The sequence below is a fragment of the Protopterus annectens genome, chromosome 6.part0 (assembly GCF_019279795.1).
Source record: "Protopterus annectens isolate FY-2018-M chromosome 6.part0, PAN1.0, whole genome shotgun sequence".
Lineage (NCBI taxonomy): Eukaryota > Metazoa > Chordata > Ceratodontiformes > Protopteridae > Protopterus > Protopterus annectens.
In genome coordinates this window covers 667,456,881-667,477,519 of record NC_056737.1, presented here as the reverse complement: position 1 = coordinate 667,477,519, position 20,639 = coordinate 667,456,881, and the positions used below count along the sequence as shown (strand labels likewise).

General features: G+C 40.6%; 1 protein-coding gene across 1 annotated transcript in view; it reads right to left on the bottom strand.

Moving 5' to 3' along the window:
• ADSS1 (adenylosuccinate synthase 1) overlaps positions 1 to 20,639 on the bottom strand; it is a 512,348-nt gene that overhangs the window by 64,815 nt on the left and 426,894 nt on the right. The window contains exon 11 of the mRNA XM_044074349.1: positions 3,042 to 3,139. Coding sequence (XP_043930284.1) covers positions 3,042 to 3,139 — 98 coding nt within the window. The remainder of the gene's footprint in view (positions 1 to 3,041; positions 3,140 to 20,639) is intronic.

Genomic DNA, 20,639 nt, shown 5'->3' with positions numbered 1-20,639 from the left:
TGCTCTCCACCTGGGGAGGCTACCTCCTTTGTTCCATCCCAGCTATGCAACTGGCTGTAACACTCTACTTTATAGGAATGAAGAAGTAATGGATACTATTAAATAACAACAGACACTGATTGTGGTGCTGGAATGAATACAGAAGAAAGCTATCAGAAAGCTCCACAGGATGGAAGGGAAGGAATATGACCAGAAGCTAGAGGAGCTAAAACTCTTCTCTTTCTCTTGGAAAGAGATGGGGGTGAAGGGGTAGGGGTGGACATAATACTACCACATAACATCATGTCAAAGACAGATGTGAAGGGATAATTTTGAACAGAAAGGACAACAGTAGAAAGGGGGTGTATAGGCAGAAGATTCTAAGGACTAACTACTCTCTAGAGCTTCAAAAATAATTTTTCACAGAGAGGGTTGTGGACCCATGGGATGGATTACTGGACTAGGACAGATGTGAAGGGATAATTTTGAACAGGAAGGACAACAGTAGAAAGGGAGTGTAGAGGCAGAAGATTCTAAGGACTAACTACTCTGTAGCTATCCAAAAATAAATTTTCACAGAGAGGGTTGTGGACCCATGGGATGGACTACTGGAATAGGTGCTGGAGAGGGAATCCAGAGAGATATTTTAGAGAGCATGGGACAGTTTTAAAGAGAGCAAGAGGAGGAAGGAATGGTGTGAGGATGCTAGATGGTTAAGGTACTTAAATTGACAAACGAAATAGGCTTACTGCCCAATTAACAAATGTCATGAAATGTAGAAAATTAATGTTTTTTTTTAGCTGAACTGTGTATCTTACACTTCAAATACAGTTTTTGAGCAAATTTAGTGCAATTTCTTTGGATCACAGCTTATCAAAAGCTTACTTACTTAATGGTGTATAAGCTGGTGTTACTCTGCAGTGGGGTTATTCATTTCACCCCTACTGTTGTATGACTGTATGATTGTGGAGTTGATGTATGCATGAATATATATATATATATATATATATATATATATATATATATATATATATGTGTGTGTATGTAAATAAATATGCACACAAACACACACACACACACATATTATATATATATATATATATATATATATATATACACACACTGGCTCTGCTCCTGTCATTCACCAGGCTAATTGCTTCCTACCTCCATGTAACTTACCTTTTTTCTCTACTTTACATCCTTCTATACTCCCTTCGTTTCTCATTCAAACACTGCTGGCCCATAACTTTTACACTGTTTTAATTAACAGAGATTCTTTGATTTCAGCCACATTGTACATACACACAGAATAGTAATTAACTCCCTGTCATGTCACTGTTGATATATTGCCTCTAAATTTATTTTATGCACGCTGTTGTTGTAAATAGTATTCAAAATGCATGCATACTGTCTTAATTTATTTTACACACACTGTCCTTGTAATTAGTATTCTGTATAAGTTTACAATGGCTTGTACTTGGGACTCTATATACTTGTGTAAACTGTTGTTTGTATTCTTACTGACTATTGTATAATAATTATTATTACCGTAAGCTTTATTACTACATGTGGAGCTTTTCTCCCCGGGCCTCCACTGGCTTCTAACTCAGTTAGACACTACCCGGTTAACAAATGTAATAAATAAATAAAATCATACTATTGTACTGGCAATGAATAACATAAAAAAACTCTAAAACTAATGTTTACATGTGCAATCATAAATGTAATTACCTTAAAATTGAAATAAACTAAAGTGAATCAACTACAACTTCAAACACTATCTTAACACGGGGGGCACTGCCACCACACCTTAGAACTTAAATATACTAATTCCACTGTTGCACCACTACAGAGAAATGCAAATCCATAGAATTACATTATAGTTGATCTTTAAGAAATTGATTATAACATAATCTGAATAACTGAAATGATGTTTTTCATACCAAAAAATGTTAACAATTACATGATTCTCAGATGGTAGATGCTGCAAACATATATGTTTACAAACACAAACACACACACACACACACACACACACACACATATATATATATATATATATATGTGTGTGTGTGTGTGTGTGTGTGTGTATTTTTATACTTGCCATGTATGTATATGTCTACACAGAAATGTAGCCCCCTGCAAAAAGTAATCTTTTTTAAGTGTTTTTGAGTCACACTTCTCAGTATAAAAAAACAATGAAGTATAACTCATTTTAGGATGATTGGATAGCACATAGAAAAAAAATAATCTAATGTAATCTGCAAAAGCTATGCTGAGAAATTATATTAATACAGTTACAATGATGAAAGTCATACACTTGTGTCTTGCTTTCATTCATGCAACGCTACAAATCAATAGTTTCATTCCTTTTACAAACACATTGATGTCCTAGAATATACCTCTTCTAACAGGGTTTAATTTTACATGACTATGAAGCAGCCTCACTTACTTGACTGCGACCCAGATGACCTGAATTCCCTCAGTGGTCTGGGCACTGAAAAGGATGATGAAAAGAGGAATAAAAGCAACTGTCTGCGTGCCAGGTTTGGATGAACGAGTGCAGATATGCAGGAGGTATGCCTAGAGCACCGACTCTGGTGGAGGGCCCAGAGCATGACAGGGGTATCTGTAAACTACCAAGTGGTTAGGCAAAAGAGGAGCTGATCACTTTATAGGCAGCAGCAACTCCCTCAAGGGTCATTAAGGGAATTCCACAGGGCACATATAAAAATGCTCTCATGAGCAAAACATGTAATATTGGAGGCAAGCAGGTTCATTCCTCGCCATCTCCTATTGAGGAGTTCCCATTCCCCCCATCCACCAAGCCAAACAGGGGGATGGGTCATCTATGGTTTAGAGGACTACATTGGAATAACCTCATAAAAATGATAACCTCAAACACTGAAACAGTGTAAACTTATTTGTAATAATTTTGAACTTAGGCTCTCACGCAGATTGGTAGACCTTTAAATGAAACTTTTGAGCAAGTCCTTCATTTCTCCAAAGGTAAAACTATAATTTTAATGTGCTAACCAAATACACACTTGATTATACCATACCTGGAAAATAAGGTATTCGCTTTCCATTGAGTTTATAGGCTGTACCAATTTTAATTTCACTTAACACATCCAAGATATCCAGCTTTGTTAATGCCAATCTGCATGGAAGAAAAAATAAATACATTTAGTGCTCAAGGACTCCAGTTACATGCAGTGTTTTATTTTTTTTTCCTTTTATCTATTTACGTTAATGTCTCTTACACAAAATGGCTACATTTGGAAAAACAAACAGAAAGAGATCTTTCCAAAGAAATCGCACAGATCATATTACTGTTTAGAATTAGTACTCATTATATAGGTTATTATTATAGCTTTCTGTTAATATAAAGCAGTAATAGAAACCTTGAATTAAATTAATCATTTGAAATAACATTCCCTTGTCGCAATAGCAATGTCAGAATTTACTATGTCACATGAGGCTGATGCAGTAAAGGTGAACTCATACATATAAAGTGACAGCCTTAAGCTCAAACCAGCTTGTCTGTACAGTTACCCAGCTGTAGACAAGGTCAAACACAGGACACATACATAGAAAGTTTGCCCACCTACATACACTACAATGACTTTAACCACTTTATGTTCTGGATATTTGAAGTGTAGGAACCTTAGGCAGAGCATGGTCCATGTCTGTGATGACCAGGAGTACGCATCATCACATTTTGCAGGAAGAGTTATGTTGGTGTTAGGGACATAATTGTGCCAACTTGGTGATGGAGTCATGTGTAGACAGCCATTCCTTCGGAGCATGCAGAGGCATGTCTCTCCGTATATAAACCTTGACACTGTGTGCAGACTTGGTGATGGAGTCATGTGTAGACAGCCGTTCCTTCGGAGCATGCAGAGTCATGTCTCTTCATATATAAACCTTGATGCTGTGTGCAGACTTGGTGATGGAGTCATGTGTAGACAGCCATTCCTTCGGAGCATGCAGAGGCATGTCTCTTCATATATAAACCTTGATGCTGTGTGCAGACTTGGTGATGGAGTCATGTGTAGACAGCCATTCCTTCAGAGCATGCAGAGGCATGTCTCTTCGTATATAAACCTTGATGCTATGTGCAGACTTGATGATGGAGTCATGTGTAGACAGCCATTCATTCGGAGCATGCAGAGGCATGACTCTTCACATATAAACCTTGACGCTGTGTGCAGACTTGGTGATGGAGTCATGTGTAGACAGCCATTCATTCGGAGCATGCAGAGGCATGTCTCTTCACATATAAACCTTGATGCTGTGTGCAGACTTGGTGATGGAGTCATGTGTAGACAGCCATTCCTTCGGCGCATGCAGAGGCATGTCTCTCTGTATATAAACCTTGATGCTGTGTGCAGACTTGGTGATGGAGTCATGTGTAGACAGCCATTCCTTCGGAGCATGCAGAGGCATGTCTCTTCATATATAAACCTTGATGCTGTGTGCAGACTTGGTGATGGAGTCATGTGTAGACAGCCATTCCTTCAGAGCATGCAGAGGCATGTCTCTTCGTATATAAACCTTGATGCTATGTGCAGACTTGATGATGGAGTCATGTGTAGACAGCCATTCATTCGGAGCATGCAGAGGCATGACTCTTCACATATAAACCTTGACGCTGTGTGCAGACTTGATGATGGAGTCATGTATAGACAGCCATTCATTTGGAGCATGCAGAGGCATGTCTCTTCACATATAAACCTTGATGCTGTGTGCAGACTTGGTGATGGAGTCATGTGTAGACAGCCATTCCTTCGGAGCATGCAGAGGCATGTCTCTCCATATATAAACCCTGATACTGTGTGCAGACTTGGTGATGGTGTCATGTGTAGACAGCCATTCCTTCGGAGCATGCAGAGGCATGTCTCTCCATATATAAACCTTGATGCTGTGTGCAGACTTGGTGATGGAGTCATGTGCAGACAGCCATTCCTTCGGAGCATGCAGAGGCATGTCTCTTTATATATAAACCTTGATGCTGTGTGCAGACTTGGTGATGGAGTCATGTGTAGACAGCCATTCCTTCGGAGCATGCAGAGGCATGTCTCTCCATATATAAACCTTGACGCTGTGTGCAGACTTGCTGATGGAGTCATGTGTAGACAGCCATTACTTTGGAGCATGCAGAGGCATGTCTCTCCTTATATAAACCTTGATGCTGTGTGCAGACTTGGTGATGGAGTCATGTGTAGACAGCCATTCCTTCGGAGCATGCAAAGGCATGTCTCTCCATATATAAACCTTGATGCTGTGTGCAGACTTGGTGATGGAGTCATGTGTAGACAGCCATTCCTTCGGAGCATGCAGAGGCATGTCTCTCCGTATATAAACCTTGATGCTGTGTGCAGACTTGGTGATGGAGTCATGTGTAGACAGCCATTCCTTCAGAGCACGCAGAGGCATGTCTCTTTGTATATAAACCTTGATGCTGTGTGCAGACTTGGTGATGGAGTCATGTGTAGACAGCTATTCCTTCGGAGCATGCAGAGGCATGTCTCTCCGTATATAAACCTTGATGCTGTGTGCAGACTTGGTGATGGAGTCATGTGTAGACAGCCATTCCTTCGGTGATGCTGTACTGCTGTCTGTTCTTTAAGATGATGAGTAGCCTCACTGTATCTATGTCTGGTCTCTCCAATGATGTGCAGATGACTAGTTCTCAAAGTTACCTCTCACACATCATTTGCCCTCTCCTATCTGGCTTTGATAATTTACAGTAGCGTGGGAAAAATCAACTGTCTGGTATGCAGCAGGAAGTCATGTCTGCATGGAATTCCGTGACCTGGGGCCATACTAAAGACAGCTGTCATACATAGCACATAAGGAATTTGGGAAAGCTGGAGTATTTTTGTCTTGGAGAATCATTTAATATTTCTTAGTGCACAAATAAAATTAGCTGCCCTCCAGCCATCACAGAAGTCCTTTTGCCTATTCCAAGAAATGCCCAGGAGGGTTTGACACACTGGCAAAATATCTATGGGGGAAGGAAGGCAAGGGTGGTTAGGTGTTTCACAAACAACTAGAGGGGTGGAAACAAACTGTACTCATGGCTAAGTCCTTGCACTTGCAGGTGTCTACAAACAACTTTGCCATAGTGAAGGAGACAATCTTTGTCCTCTGCATCAGATCCCATTCAAAGTCTATATGTATATAACATGGTTTCATGTTTACAGCCATGCTGTTGGACATATCACTCATATTACTTAATAGGCACTCACAGGGTGAATAACTTTTTTTTTCTCTGCAGGTTACTTCATTTGGGTTTTGTGTGAGATGCTCAGTGGCAGCATGGCTTGCAGCATCATTATTTCTTTCCCCCAGTACTGCAGTCATTTATAGGTGTCTTTGTCTGGATGTTTAACTCCTCTGGGTCACAGTCACTGGTTCTGAATGTCAGGATCATGTCTCTCTTACAGGAGATGAGTGAGCTTGGGAGATGAAACTGCTGTTCATGGAGGCAGGCTTTAATAGTCCATGATTCTATCCTTCTAGTGTACAGGAATCATGCTGTAGGCTGGGCAGGTAATGAGGTATTATCTAACAAGCACCTATAACCTGTGTCTTATAGGATGTAGATGCCTACATAATCTTGCCCAGTCACTCAACCAGACAGCCTTTACAAGTCCTGGTCTCCAATGAGGCAACAGGGAAAAGTCCCACCTCCTCCATCACATCACCCAGTCTTTGCCCCTAGAAACAGGTGAGCAGACAATGCTCCATCATTCTTTCTTTCATCATGCCAGCTACAAAGATCAACAGATGCTAAATGAACTCATGTTACCTGGGTTATAGTCTGGGCTTTATCCCTATACATCAAGGGAACTCGTAGGGGAGACTATGACTTCCACATCATTAGTAAACACACAAAGGAGCATCTGGGGCTGTTGGATGACCTGAAGACCTTCTCATGACCCACATACCCCTAGTTATAGACAGATGGTTCAATAGGTTCTGATTTTGGTTTGGGCAACCTGAAACAAAAATGGTATGGACAGCTTTGAATGGTTTGCAGACCTCTCTAATATCTTTTAAATTATCTGAAGTTGCTGATCTGGAAAAGACCAGTAATTCTGAACTGAAAGACATAAGAAATGTCTAGAAGCATACTGCAACTGTTGCAGGTTATACCGTATTTCCACGAAAATAAGACCGGGTCTTATATTCTTTCTCCTGGCGAAATGCGCATTAGGGCTTATTATCAGGGGATGCCTTACTTACTTGCACCGTACAACAATCTACCTTTATTCAGTTATTCATGTACAAAAATTGACATTAATTAATGAACACAAATCGGCATTTCTTCATGTACAAAAATCGACATTTATTTATGTACACCAATTTACATTTATTTCGTACTTTTCTATTATTTGACAACAGTTCTAATAACGGGTTGACAGTTGTGTGAGAATTCTACATAAACAGTGCAACAAACATTTCAACTCCAGAATATCTGCACCTTGGCTTTCACAGTTATTCAAATAGTCATGTTATCTTCTTCTGGGACATTGTCATAAGTGTCCAACCCCCAAATTTCGGCCTGAATTTCTTGCGAATCCATTTCCTGTAGCACCATTGGCCCTAGTCTGTCATGCCTAGCAATTGAGCTCTCCTTAAATGAGCACTGCTTGTCCAAGTAGCCTGCTCGTAGTGCATTGGCAACACAGCTATCAGTGATTTTATCCCATTAATTTTTCACCCAAGTCACAACCTCTTGCAGGCTAGGCACAAAGTTTCCATGCTGATTTCTCTCCATTCTATTTTCAATGTAGTCATTGAGTTCCATGCGCAAATGGTCCTTGAATGGCTTGTTTATTGCAATATCAAGAGTCTGGGGATAGGCAGTCATTCCTGCAGGAATCATTATTTGATCTGTTTTCCTCCGTGCTAGGAATTTCTTTGTTTCTTTAGCGCAGTGAGTGCTGGCTGAATCCCAGATTAGCAAACCTCTTTCGCCACCTTGCAAAACAAGTGGCAGCATTACATCGACCCACTTCCTTATAACTGCTTGTGTGTACCAGGCTTTTTCGGTTTCAAGAATGTAAATGCCTGAAACATGTTCAATCTTATCTTTCTTGTCCTTACTAATGATTAGAGGTGGGGTTTTCTTTACATCTAGATGAATTGCCAAAATACAGGTAACACGTACACTCTCGTAACCAGTGGAGGGAATGTAGATTGACAAGACACCCCTCTGATCAATTGTTGTTTGAGATCCTTGGCCCATAAACACTGCAGTTTCATCCATAACGATCATGTTGGAGAGTTGGTATTTAGAAAAGTCAATGCCATCAACAAAGGACTTGAACGCAAGTGCATGTTTAATAACTTCCGTATCTTCCAGCTTGAACAGTGTTGTTGATCTTCTTAGAGACAGTTCATATCACTGAAGGAAGCCATCCAGCCAATGTTGTGATGCTTTGAATTCTTCTGGGGATATTTCTAACTGTGGTGCTATTGCAAGGGCAAATGCTTGAATATCAGACCTGTGCACAACCAAAGCCTTTGCTCTCCTGTTAGCAATCCACTCACAGATGATGTCTTCAAACTCAGGAAATAATAGTTGCCGATCTGATCCACACTTACACTTCTTAATGTTTCCCTCATTGGCCTGTTGACTGAGGTTAACATACGCTCTTCGCCATTTTTGGACCATTTGGAGATCTAACTTCTTCTCTTTACAGAAAGCCGTCAGGTTCTTTCCACAGGAGTCCTCCACGATTCCTTTCTTGTACTCGACGGAATAGTTCTTTCTTTTTGCACTCATCTTGTCTGGTGGGGGGGGCTAATTAAAGACTTATGCAACCGGAGTGGCAACACAAAATGGCGGAAGTTATGAAGAGAAGACACTACCACAGCTGCTCGTTACCATAAGCACGTACTTCCCGCACTTTGTCTGTACTTTGACTGATCAAAGTACACCTGCGTGGGTTTATGTGCCAAGGATCTCAATCGTCAAGTGTGAGTGATGATTAGGTTACAGTAAGAATCGGAACTGGGGCTTATTTTTGGGGTAGGGCTTATATCATGAACACGCTGGAAAAACCATGCTAGGCCTTACTCTCTGGTTAGGTCTTATTTAGAAAGAAATACAGTACTCTCATTCTGGAGCAATCACTACCTGAGATAGCTGATGGTCTAAGTGTCCTGATTATAGCCTGAATGGAAGAGTGTCAGACTGAAACTGGTTTACCATTTAAAAATACATATATTTTCTTAAGTGCAGGTCTAACTGTAATATGCAGATAGCCATTACCATGTTTGCAGAGTGTTCACAAAATAATTTGTCCTACAATTGCTATTAGAATGTTATGTCACCATCTAGAATTTGAAATTCTTGTGAGTTTATAGATTCAAAAGTGCTCTCTATTTGTTCTTTGTTATCTACAAAAAAATCTGGATCAAAACCACTTACCCTTCTGATGCTGTGGCTCCTATGATATTGTATTTTTATCTGAAGAACTTGAACTATTAGTTGCTGGCATCAATGAAGTTACTAGAAGCAGGAGCAATTGGAATATCAGTTGCATAGTTTTGTTAAAACAGAAGAACCCACTTGTATTTTGCAATATGCTGGCAAGATTTGCTGTAATGCTGAAATTTCCTCCATACAGGCTTGGGAGGAGAAGGGATAGGCAGCAGGATTGTGAGGCCACCAAGCACCTTTTTTTTTTCTTTTTTTAACTGCTGGGTTATCTGTTGACTTACAGGTATGACTAAATGAGGAAGAATACTACTATTTACGTAAAACTGCTGTCTGACAAGGTGATGGTTTATGTAACATGGTCACTTAGCTCACGGAAATTCATACGAGAATTGTGTTACAATCTGATGACATACCCATTTTACATTTGGTTTTGTCCTAAACAGATTGTCAGAATATATTGGTAAGGCCTACAAAGCAACACATATCTTCTACATATGTTTTGTTCTTAGTCAGGTGTATGTTTTGACAGAAACTGCAGTAGTCACAGGGACATTTAAGTATTTATGTTCTTATTTTGTCTACCCTATTTGTCTGTCATAGAAGTGAACTTTACAAGTCTATTCTCTAATATCTCCATCACGGAAACATCTATCTCTAATATCTCCATCATGGAAACACTGATTTGTTTTCTGAAACTGTTTTACTATGGAGTTTTGATATAAAACCATATGTAACATTTAGCAACTTGCCCTGAAAGATAAACTGAATGAGGCAAACTCTCTTTTTCAAATCTTTTGAACACTTTGGATTCTTTATCAGGTGGCACCGTTGTCAAAGGGACACTTTTCTTATTAAACTGCTTTGAACTGAATGCTATAGTTGTAAGAATAGAATATGAATTATTGAATATATCAGGCCTATTAGGTGGAGCTCTGTAAAGTCTATCTGCCTTTTGGATAGCTGAAGGTTGTATGTCTGGATGTTGTGAGGTAGTAACTTAAGAAATATTCAGGATAGAAAGGAGTGTTTAGTTTATTTCCTTTATCATTTCACAGTACTTTTTTTGGGGAATGGAGGATAATAGATCTCTGAAGGGAGCTCAAAGAATTCTGAGAGGTTACATTTTTCTCAAAGGGAACATCTTCAGGTGAGGAGTCAGCTAACTGGGGAATATGACATTGTGGTCTGAATATGGGCCCACTGGAGATCATATCTAACTAATGTGGAAGTCTTCTTTTTCTTCAGGAAAAAAAGAGCTCTTTTCAGTTTTCCTTTTCCCTCTACGACATAATTAATACTGATGAAGGTGGCATTTGCACTGACTCAGTATATGACTCAAAGGTGCTTGTACCATTGATAATACAGTAGATAAATATGAGAAATTATAGCCTTTTGAGCAATTATAAAATACTGTCTAGCAAAACCTTTGCAGTCAAATGTTTGATATTACAGAGTAGATAACACCATTGGGAACAATAATGTTCATACAGGTGTTACTAATGACAGCTTGTTTGATGTTAATTGTGGAAGCAAATGTTTGAGGGTCTCAATTAAAATACATTCAAGATTCTGAAAAAAGTCCATGGGCATGAAAAACTTTGGTTCAGGTTAAAGGACATGCAATGAGATAGGAGCTTTTATTTCATAACAAGCTGAACTACGCTGTAATAGGTGACGTCACATTAGACATCATTATGACAGTTTTCTGAATTCCTGAAGTAGAAACTGTTGGAAAGACTATTCTCTTTTGAACTGGAGGAAGATTTTTTCATTTTCTTCAGTTACTGCCTGCTTATGCTACTCAGTTTTTCTCTCTTTGCATTTCATATGTCATTAGAGAACTGCTTGTTTATGGGTATTTCATATGACGTTTATCTTCTTTTGGTGTGTTTTGGAAAACATTTATGACTTATGGAGCTTCATTTCTACTACTTATGACTTGTGTCTTAAGTATTATCAATATAGCAACCTTATTTTTTTAACAAAGTTGACAAAGACCTCAGCTGAGACTTGGTGCAAGGCAAAACAGATAATCAAGGCTGAAGTTTTTAGGCGCAATTTGTCTGTGGCAAGTAAAGTTATTAGCAGATTCTGATGGGATCCTGATCTCAATGTTAGAAGTCTTCTTTTAGTGAAAAAACAGCTGAAGAAATTATACCTAGGTAACCTAGCAACCACAAGTACACTCAAAGAAGCAGGAAACCTTGCCAACCACATAACAGATCTGAAGCAGTAAGTAGAACTGGTCTGAATGCATTTCAATACTGCTTATACAGAAGTTGCATGTCTGCAGTCTTCACTACTAAAATTACCACAAGACTGGCATTGACCATTGCAGGGAGAATTGGTCATCTGTGGGAGAAAAAGGCCACAACCAAAGCAACTATTCCAGTGAATTATCCCATATCTGGTTTACTGTTACAGTGTCACCCCTCCCAAAGTAAGATCTTTTGTTTTCTGAAACAGTTTCAGAAGAACATTAGAAAGTCTGTCAGTCAGTACAAGAAGTAGCACTCTTGTGTTCAGGGAATTTATTTTCACTGTAGTTAAGAATGCCTAATATTTAAAAGAGGACTGGACTTAACCTGGAAAAAACCCTGGTCAGAATGTAAACAACTGCCTTTTATACATTTTGAAACTGCCAAAACTTTCACTATTATTATATTTTGAGCTGAGGGTGTTATTTTTAAACAGTGCTAGGTTAAAATGTTAGTATATTACTAACAACTACTGACATCTGTTGACAACTTTGAAAATAAGATTTACTCTGTGTTTTCTGGCATTTATTGTATAAAGACAGTTACCTGGTTATACAACAAACTGCAGGACATTATGAACTGAAAGGCAGGTATTAAAAAAAAAAGGTAAAATGAGGCCAGGAAATAGGCATCTACATTCCTTGGCAGCCTCAGACGAGGAACTGGACGAATGAATAAGGATCTGTACAGAACACATCTAAATGTATAAGAAAAATGCAAGAAAAATCTGACAAGAGACAAGACTAGCATGCAAGGGAAAATAAGTATGCAAATAACAGGATATTAGGCTAATGAGCTGTTTATTTCATTCTTTACAGAATAAGCAGGATGGTAAGGCGCCAGCATGAGAAGGAAACTGAGCAAGGATAAATACTGATACGGATAGAGAAGGAACTGCTCAGGGGTCTTCAACTAGATAAGAACATGGATCAAGATAGCTATGTAGCATTTGTGTTGAAAGAGCAAACAGATACATTGGGTTACCCACTAACAAAACTGAGCTGACTTCACCTGGAGTCTGAAAAATGCCTGAAGCTGGGTCTATGATAAAAAAACAGTACTTTTATACATATACATTAGGAGAGTCTAGAAGAGTGTACAGTAGTTATAGACCAGAAAGTCATATATCCTTCCAAGGTAAAGCTACTGACAAAACTGTGTGTGTGTGTGTGTGTGTGTGTGTGTGTGTGTGTGTGTGTGTGTGTGTATGTAAGTAAGGTGGGGGGGGGGGGGTAGGGTGCTGGAAGAATTCCTGAATGCAAATTATCTAGCAGATGTCAACAGCAGATGTCATCATTCTAGGCAGATCCACTTTCATTAACAGTTCACCAGTTAGATTGCCATGAAGAACCTAGTAGATGCAGTTTATCTAGACTTCAGATTCGCTTTCACAAGTGTGCCTCATAGGATAAACATAGTGAGCTAAACAATTTCTACATAATAGCTAAATTAATCAGATGGTTACTGAAATGGTTTACTGATAGGAGGGAGTGTGTAGCCAATAGCAGGAAGCACTAGCAGGTATAAAGCCAGTGACCAGTGGAATGCCACAGGGTTTGATGCTTGGACTGATTAGGCTGTGCATGACTGTACTATGGATCACACTGGGACTAGACAATAAGATCAAATTATTGACAAATGGCACCACGACTGAAACATCGGTGCCAACTCCACTGGTTATGGCCCTAACTATAACACAGATGTCAGAGGTCTGTTAGCAGACTTGGTGCATGAGAAGCTACCCAAAAGGGGAAGAATGTCATTTCTGATAGCTACCACTGTTGTTAAAGGAGACCCTGTTGCTGGAGTACAGAAGGCTGGCCCCAACTATTAAAGTGGGTTTGCTTACCAGATTTATGACAATACCATGTTGTAAGGTAGGCTGAGAACTGAAGCTTTCAAAGCACTAATAGGATTGTCACATTTCTGACTTGCACATTTGACACATATGAGCAACTTGGAGAGTTGGAACAAAAGTAAATTGTCACCTATGGCTGATGGTGAGATGATGCTTGACTCTTTTGCTCATTACTGTAGCAATAAGTCAGATCACTGAAAGGCTAACTGTCCCTTAGAAAAGATGGCCCTTATGGGGCGATGTAGGGTACTGACCTAATTGGGACAGAGGAAGAATGAAACATCGAGTAGTGCACCAAGGTGAGCTAGACAGTCAAGCTAGCACAGGAAAACAAAAAGGACTTCAGTGATTAAGCTTGCAGGAGGCAATGAAAATGAGTGGTTTGGTAGGGCACCCACAAGGTTAGATAGGCCAAGCTGGTGGAAAAAAACAAAAAGACGATTTCAGTGGCTAAAATTTGAGAATCCAGCCAGTACCATTTCCCGGTATGGCTTTCAGGGTGAACAGATTCATGGCAGCTGGACTCAACCAAAGTAAAAAGACCACAAGTTTATACACAATCAAAAGGAACTTTTTGATATACATTGGATATTAGGCACAGTATTTATTGTGTGAAAAAAGAAAAGTACCTGGGTGTTACAATCATTTTGAGGAAGAACCATAATGTAAAAAAAAATACTGGGATGTATAGCAAGTAGTGTACCCGCGATTGTGGTGCTGCCGTAGCATTGTCGCCTCACAGTAAGACGCTGTCCGGTTCGACTCTCAGCTAAAGCGTCTTCTGCGTGGAGATATGCATTAATGGGTGTACCTTCATTGAAGGTTGTGTGTCAGGGCTGGTAACTCGACACGTAAAAATCAACTACCAATCATTAGTGGACCGGAGTTCCACTGTGGCGACCCCTACCTGGGAAAAGCCGAAAGATACAAAAAAATAGCAAGTGGTGTATACTCCAGAGATGTAGATATAATCTTCTTGTTATATATAGTGTTGGTAAAGCATGATTTGATATGCAAAACTCTGTTCTAAAAAACATACTAGGTCAGAAAAATAAATGTAATTAACAGTATACGACAAAGAATTCTTAAGCTGGAAAGAGCAACGGGGGTATAGAATATGAAGAAAGGTTCATAGCACAGATACTGCAAACAATGTAGGAGAGAAGAAAAAGGGGAGACATTGCATACACAGGGGATGAATAGTGGTGTCACTCAGAAAAATAAGGTGGAGAAAGGTGAGCCCATTTTGCAAGAGTAGCAGGTAGATTTAAGATTGACCTATGGAATTTGTTAGAGCTAAGTGGAAAGACTGCTTTCTGAGTATTTTTGACTTTTTGCTTTGTAGTCTGCATACTTAACTTATTGTTTCCTACAATTGTATAGTCATCAGGAAAGCAGAGTTCCTATGTATCCTGTAAGATTATACTCGTCTTTGCAGGATACTCCCTGTACTCCTGAAGTGAGTATTCTCTTCAATGTTTTCAAAGTAAAATTTCTGAAGTCCTGGTAAAGGTATGTATATATATATATATATATATATATATATATATATATATATATATATATATATATATATATATATATATATATATATTTAGACCTGGCGTTATTAGGGAATGTTTACAAAAATTATGAAAAAATAGGACATTTCCACATTTACATTAAATGCAAAAATAGTCCCCAGGATTCAGCAAGCTCTGCACGGTGTGCAGGAATAGTGCAAGAGCTGCTGCATGCAATATGGCTGTCGAGCAATCCAGGAATGAGCTCCCGGGACGTGCATGAGCTCTCCTACACTATTCCTGCATGGACACAGCTCCTGTATGCTAATTACCCCATTTGAGGGGGAAAACATGCAAATGAGGTGAATTAGCAATCCAGGAAACAGGCAGGCATCTGTGCAGGAATAGTGTAACCTGCAGAAATGAATTTGGCTACTAACTGAATACATTTCTGCAAATTAAAAAACGGAGACATGACAGCTCCAAAGAAAGCATGTATTCAATGTAGTAGGCACGCCAATGGCCAAATATATGGCCATTGGCATGGTAAATAGTTGCAAAATTATAAAAAATAGCTTTTATATTTTTTGGCCGATTTCGGCAGTTTAAGTATAGGGCAATGGTGCGCAAACGGAATCGGTCCAAAAAAAAGAAAAAAAGTTGGAAATAAGCTTTTAAACCATTATCAGCATTCTGCCATAATAATCAATAGCATGCATAAGACAACAATACCATGGAATAGTGGTTGCTAAGGGGGAAGGCTGTCAGTTTTGTAACCATGCATTAGCAGTCAGTTTTATGCAAATGAGGGGATTGATACTGAATCACAGATTTCCCCTCACTGTTAGCTTGCACCCAACCGTGTAGGTGCAGCAACACCATGGTATAAGCATAAGTTAGATGACCTCATAAAGGGGAGTGTCATGCATGCTGTAAGCTTGACTGAAAACCACAGCAGTACCAGGCAAAGGTGTAATAACAAAACCAAGAAATAAAAAAAACACCAAGGAATGCACCAGGAGGACTCCAATAAGTAGTTTTTAGTGTAGTCAAAATTTAATATTCACTATTCGTCTAACAGACTTTTTCAGAAACTAAACATACTGTAAGCTTATTGAAGCTCTGTGGCCTGTATTTGCCCTTAGCTAAGCACAGCTAAGGTGGGGGTGGGGTGTCTGAGGCTGCCTAGCAGTGTTTACATTGCCTAAACGGGTGTGCGTTCCATGCACCAGGTCTTAAACAACAACAAAAAAACAGGAAATAGCGGCTCTGTTCACATCTGAGCACTGGGTACATGCGGCACACCTCGGGGCTTAAACTGGAAGGCAATGGGAAGGGAAAACAATAGTAGGAAGGCAATCAAGGACAACTAGCATAGCTGGCAGGTGAAATGTATCAGAATCAGCCAATTACACATACAGCAGCCCAGCCCAGCCCAGCACACTACTCTAAACTATGCAAACACCTTTCACTCTGATTTTTCCCACAAACTCTACACCACTTGTGTACACAGATGGGGAAATTTTACCTGACAAAACTAACAAAATGATAGGGGCTGCTGTTGCTCTCATACATCAATATATGGAAGAGGCTGAGGGTGGTGAGGATGAGAATGCTGATGACCAACCCACAGTGAGGAGAAGGAGAATATTGTACAGACCCTGGGTAACCTACCAGGGGCTACATGAGTTGGAGATAGTGGAGGGCTATTGGGTGGACAGGGATATCCTACAGCAAATTGTTGAGCTGTGCCGGCCAGGCCTCACACACAGAACCAACAGAGGGGAACCCATCCCAGAGGATACCAAGGTATGTGCAGGCTTAAGAATACCAGCCACAGGTACCTTTCAAAGGCCAACTGGGGATATCATTGGGATCTCACAGGCATCAGCATCCAGGGTACTCCACCAGTTCCTGGATGCCATGTCAGCACATGCTGGTGAGCACATATATTTCCTTAACACCCGTGAGGCGTTGACCAGCAATATGCATCTCTTCCACCAAAAAGCAGAATACCCTGAGGTAGTGGGTGCTATAGACTGCATGCACATACACATCAAAGCACCACCCGGCATGCAGGGTAGGGTTTACATAAACTGCAAGGGCTTCCCCTCCATTAACTGCCAGGTCATGTGCGATGCCCAGGGCATTATAATGAATGTGTGTGCTGGCAGCCCTGGAAGCTATCACAACTCCCACATCTGGCATATGACACAGCTGTACCAGAGATTTGCCAGTTGGGACATCCCAAATGGCCACCTAGTGGGGGATGCTGGTTACGCACTGGAGCCGTGGCTGATGACACCCATCAGAAATGCACATACACCTGAACAAAAACTCCATAATGAGGCACACGCACAAACCAGAATCATAATAGAGCATGTGTCTGAGATGATCTAGTCATGGTTCTGGTGCCTGGATATATCTGGTGGAACCTTGTAGTACTCTTCAGCTACATGTACACAAATTTTCATTGTATGTGCCATGCTACACAATATGATCCTGCGGAAACAGCTGCAGCAGGAACAGCACGGGGCAGGGCCACACAGCCCCCCACCATTGCCAAGGCCAGCAGAGGCACAGTGTGACTCAGAGGAGGAACAACCTGAGCCTGACCATGTAGGCAGAAGGAGGCGTGCCCAGTATGCCCAGGATTTGGCAAAGAGGCAACGCATAGCACATACACTGACATGGTAGGAACCCAGGGAATGACATTTCTCTCTGACTTGCACATACAGTAAAAGGGATGCCAAACATGACACTACCTGTGCTTTACCATGTATAGGGAGTGTACTATGTACATCTGACATAGTCAGCCCTCCAGCACCATCCTCAATACTGGCACAGCCACAGGGTAAGTCACTCTTCCTATCAATTGCTGATAGTGCACAGGTGGAAGTACCCCTGACAGAGTTCATAAAATGTAACTGTCAACTGCACACACCTTTGGAATTGTACATACAGGTTAGCAGCACATTAGTTATCTGTGTAATATGGAATACTGATGTAGTCTGGCCAATGAATGGCAGACCACAAAAGGCACAGTTACAAAGTAATGAGAGACTGCCTATGTCCACACACAAGGCAGCATAAGGGGAATGTCCCAGGTATATCTGTGAGTCAGCTGCAAGAAGCTTCCATATCACACATGCACTCAGCTCACCCCACCATCAGCCACAGGTTTATCACAGGTCATATCCCTGCTGTTGGGAATGACCCCCACTTCTATATGGGAATACCCACAGAATGCAGCATGCTGAAGAGGTGTCCCATGCAGGTATGTTCCTACCCTGCCAGCATACAGAACAATGGATTAATATGGGCAGGAACTATTGCCATTAACACCTCACACACTTACCCTGTCACCCCAGGGGAATCCAGTGGCTCGCAGCCTGGGACTGTAGGTGTGACAGAATGCACTGGTCTGCTACAGATGGTCTGCATTACTACCAAATGCCCTACTGTCTTCTGCCAAAGGCCTGTGCCTCACCCGTTCTGCCATGTTATCTCATGGGGTCCCAACTAACAACATAACACAGTCCACAGAATACAAATGCAAGGCCATGTCGACAAATCCCAGTAGAATGCCCACCATGTCCTACTACATGAACTGTGAACCAACCCCTAAATACCACAGGGATGAAGGGACAACTATAGGGATACTTCTCAGCTATCACTTGCATAATGTTAGGAAGAGGATAGAATAACAGAGTGGGGGGTGTAGAAGCATGGATGCCATGGAGTGTGTGAAGTCTGAAACTCTGATGTGTGCCCATACTACCCCTGCCTGCAAACCCAGTAATGGGTGGCTACAAACCTGCTTGTAAACCACAATGTGAAGGGGACCTGACCAGATATATGAGCCCTGCCTCTGGGTAACCTGGGTGAATCTGTACAGCTGAGAGGTATGGCCACTGCAGGAGATGGCCATTCTGTTATATTGATAGATGTGCAAGCAGAGGATCCTCAGCCACCACAGTACCAAGGTGCTGGACCATTTACACAGACCAATCAGCAAGTGTCTGCAGCTACCCCTCCAGAATGGCATGAGTGTGCAAGAATATGTAGGCTGCAAACCACAATACTGGACACAGCTTCATTCATCTTGCATTTCCCAGGAAATAACTGTGAGAAAATAAGTATATCTGTCAGTAGTTGATGACATAATACATCACAGTGTAAAACAGTACATATGTCTGAATATCTCTGCTAACACCAACCAAGTAATACAAGCAGCAAAGACAATAGTTACAGTATCCCTGCCCATTGTGACTCCATATTGTCAGCCTATCTACAGATATCCTGCAGAAACAGGTTACTAGTTGTAGGTGTAGAACACAAAATCCTGCACTGGAGTACAATGTACCTGGAATGGATTCACACATTCAATACAGACGGTCATACTGGGCATGCTCCTTCACTTAGAGAAATGAAGCCAATGTCTGACAACAAAATACAGAAGGTCATACTGGGCATGCTCCAACACTTAGAGAACTGAAGCCCATGTCTGACAACAACAGTGGACTATACATATCTGTCAGTTGCAGATGTCTGTGTACACACACCACATTGCACACCATTCATGCTTTGCACACACATTGGATAAGAATACTCACACATATCCAAGGCCAAAACACTATAATAGGTCATACATACACACACACAGATGTGGGGAAGAGACAGGCAGACAATGACAAAGAGATTGCCATCATGAGGCCTGTCCCAACCACCACACATCCAATTGGCCAATATCACATGATGTGCCGATGTCAATCACTGTAGACATTTGCTTTTGGTAGCCCTCATCAACCCACATTCAAAGAAAATACATTTTGCCAGTGGCATATAAAGATTAACTTTGGGCTGTTTTCAAATCAAAGGCCCCTTGGACACGAAACATACATGTGATCTTTGATACACCTTCCTGATTGTATTAAATTATATTCCTTGTACAATATAGTACAGTTCTTAGAGGGTGTTTGAAATTTGTTTTCAACATTTTTCCAGTTAACAATGAAACAAAATGCATGCACCAATAATGACAAAATTGCCCAATTCAGAACATTTTTCCAGTAAACAATGAAACAAAATGCATGCACCAATAACAACAAAACTGCCCAATTCAGAACATTTCTATCATAAAAGTCTACTCAAACTTCTACAGTCCACCAGTATCAGTAAATATGCACAATCTCTGAAGAAGTAAAAGTCATCTAAATAATTCCTCATTAAAGAAATCTGTAACTAATGAAGAGGTTGCTGCTAGCAAACAATTTTATATTTCATTATTTCATCTACAAATAAAGTGCCTGTTGCTCTTGAGGAATAAATTGCCTAAGTTGCATTAAAAAAATGATAAGCTAGTAATATTGCAATAGGGAATGGATGGCAAACTGATAACAGGTCCATAGTTACTAGGTATCTTCACCAAAAAGGACTGCAGCATCCAACCCCTTTACAGTACAGTACAGTATCAGCAATGCATCTACCTACTGTGGGAGTAGAACCCACAGCCTTCTGCATCAAAAGCAAGTACACTATCTCTTGTGCTATTAACAACACCAGCACACTTGGCATAAGCA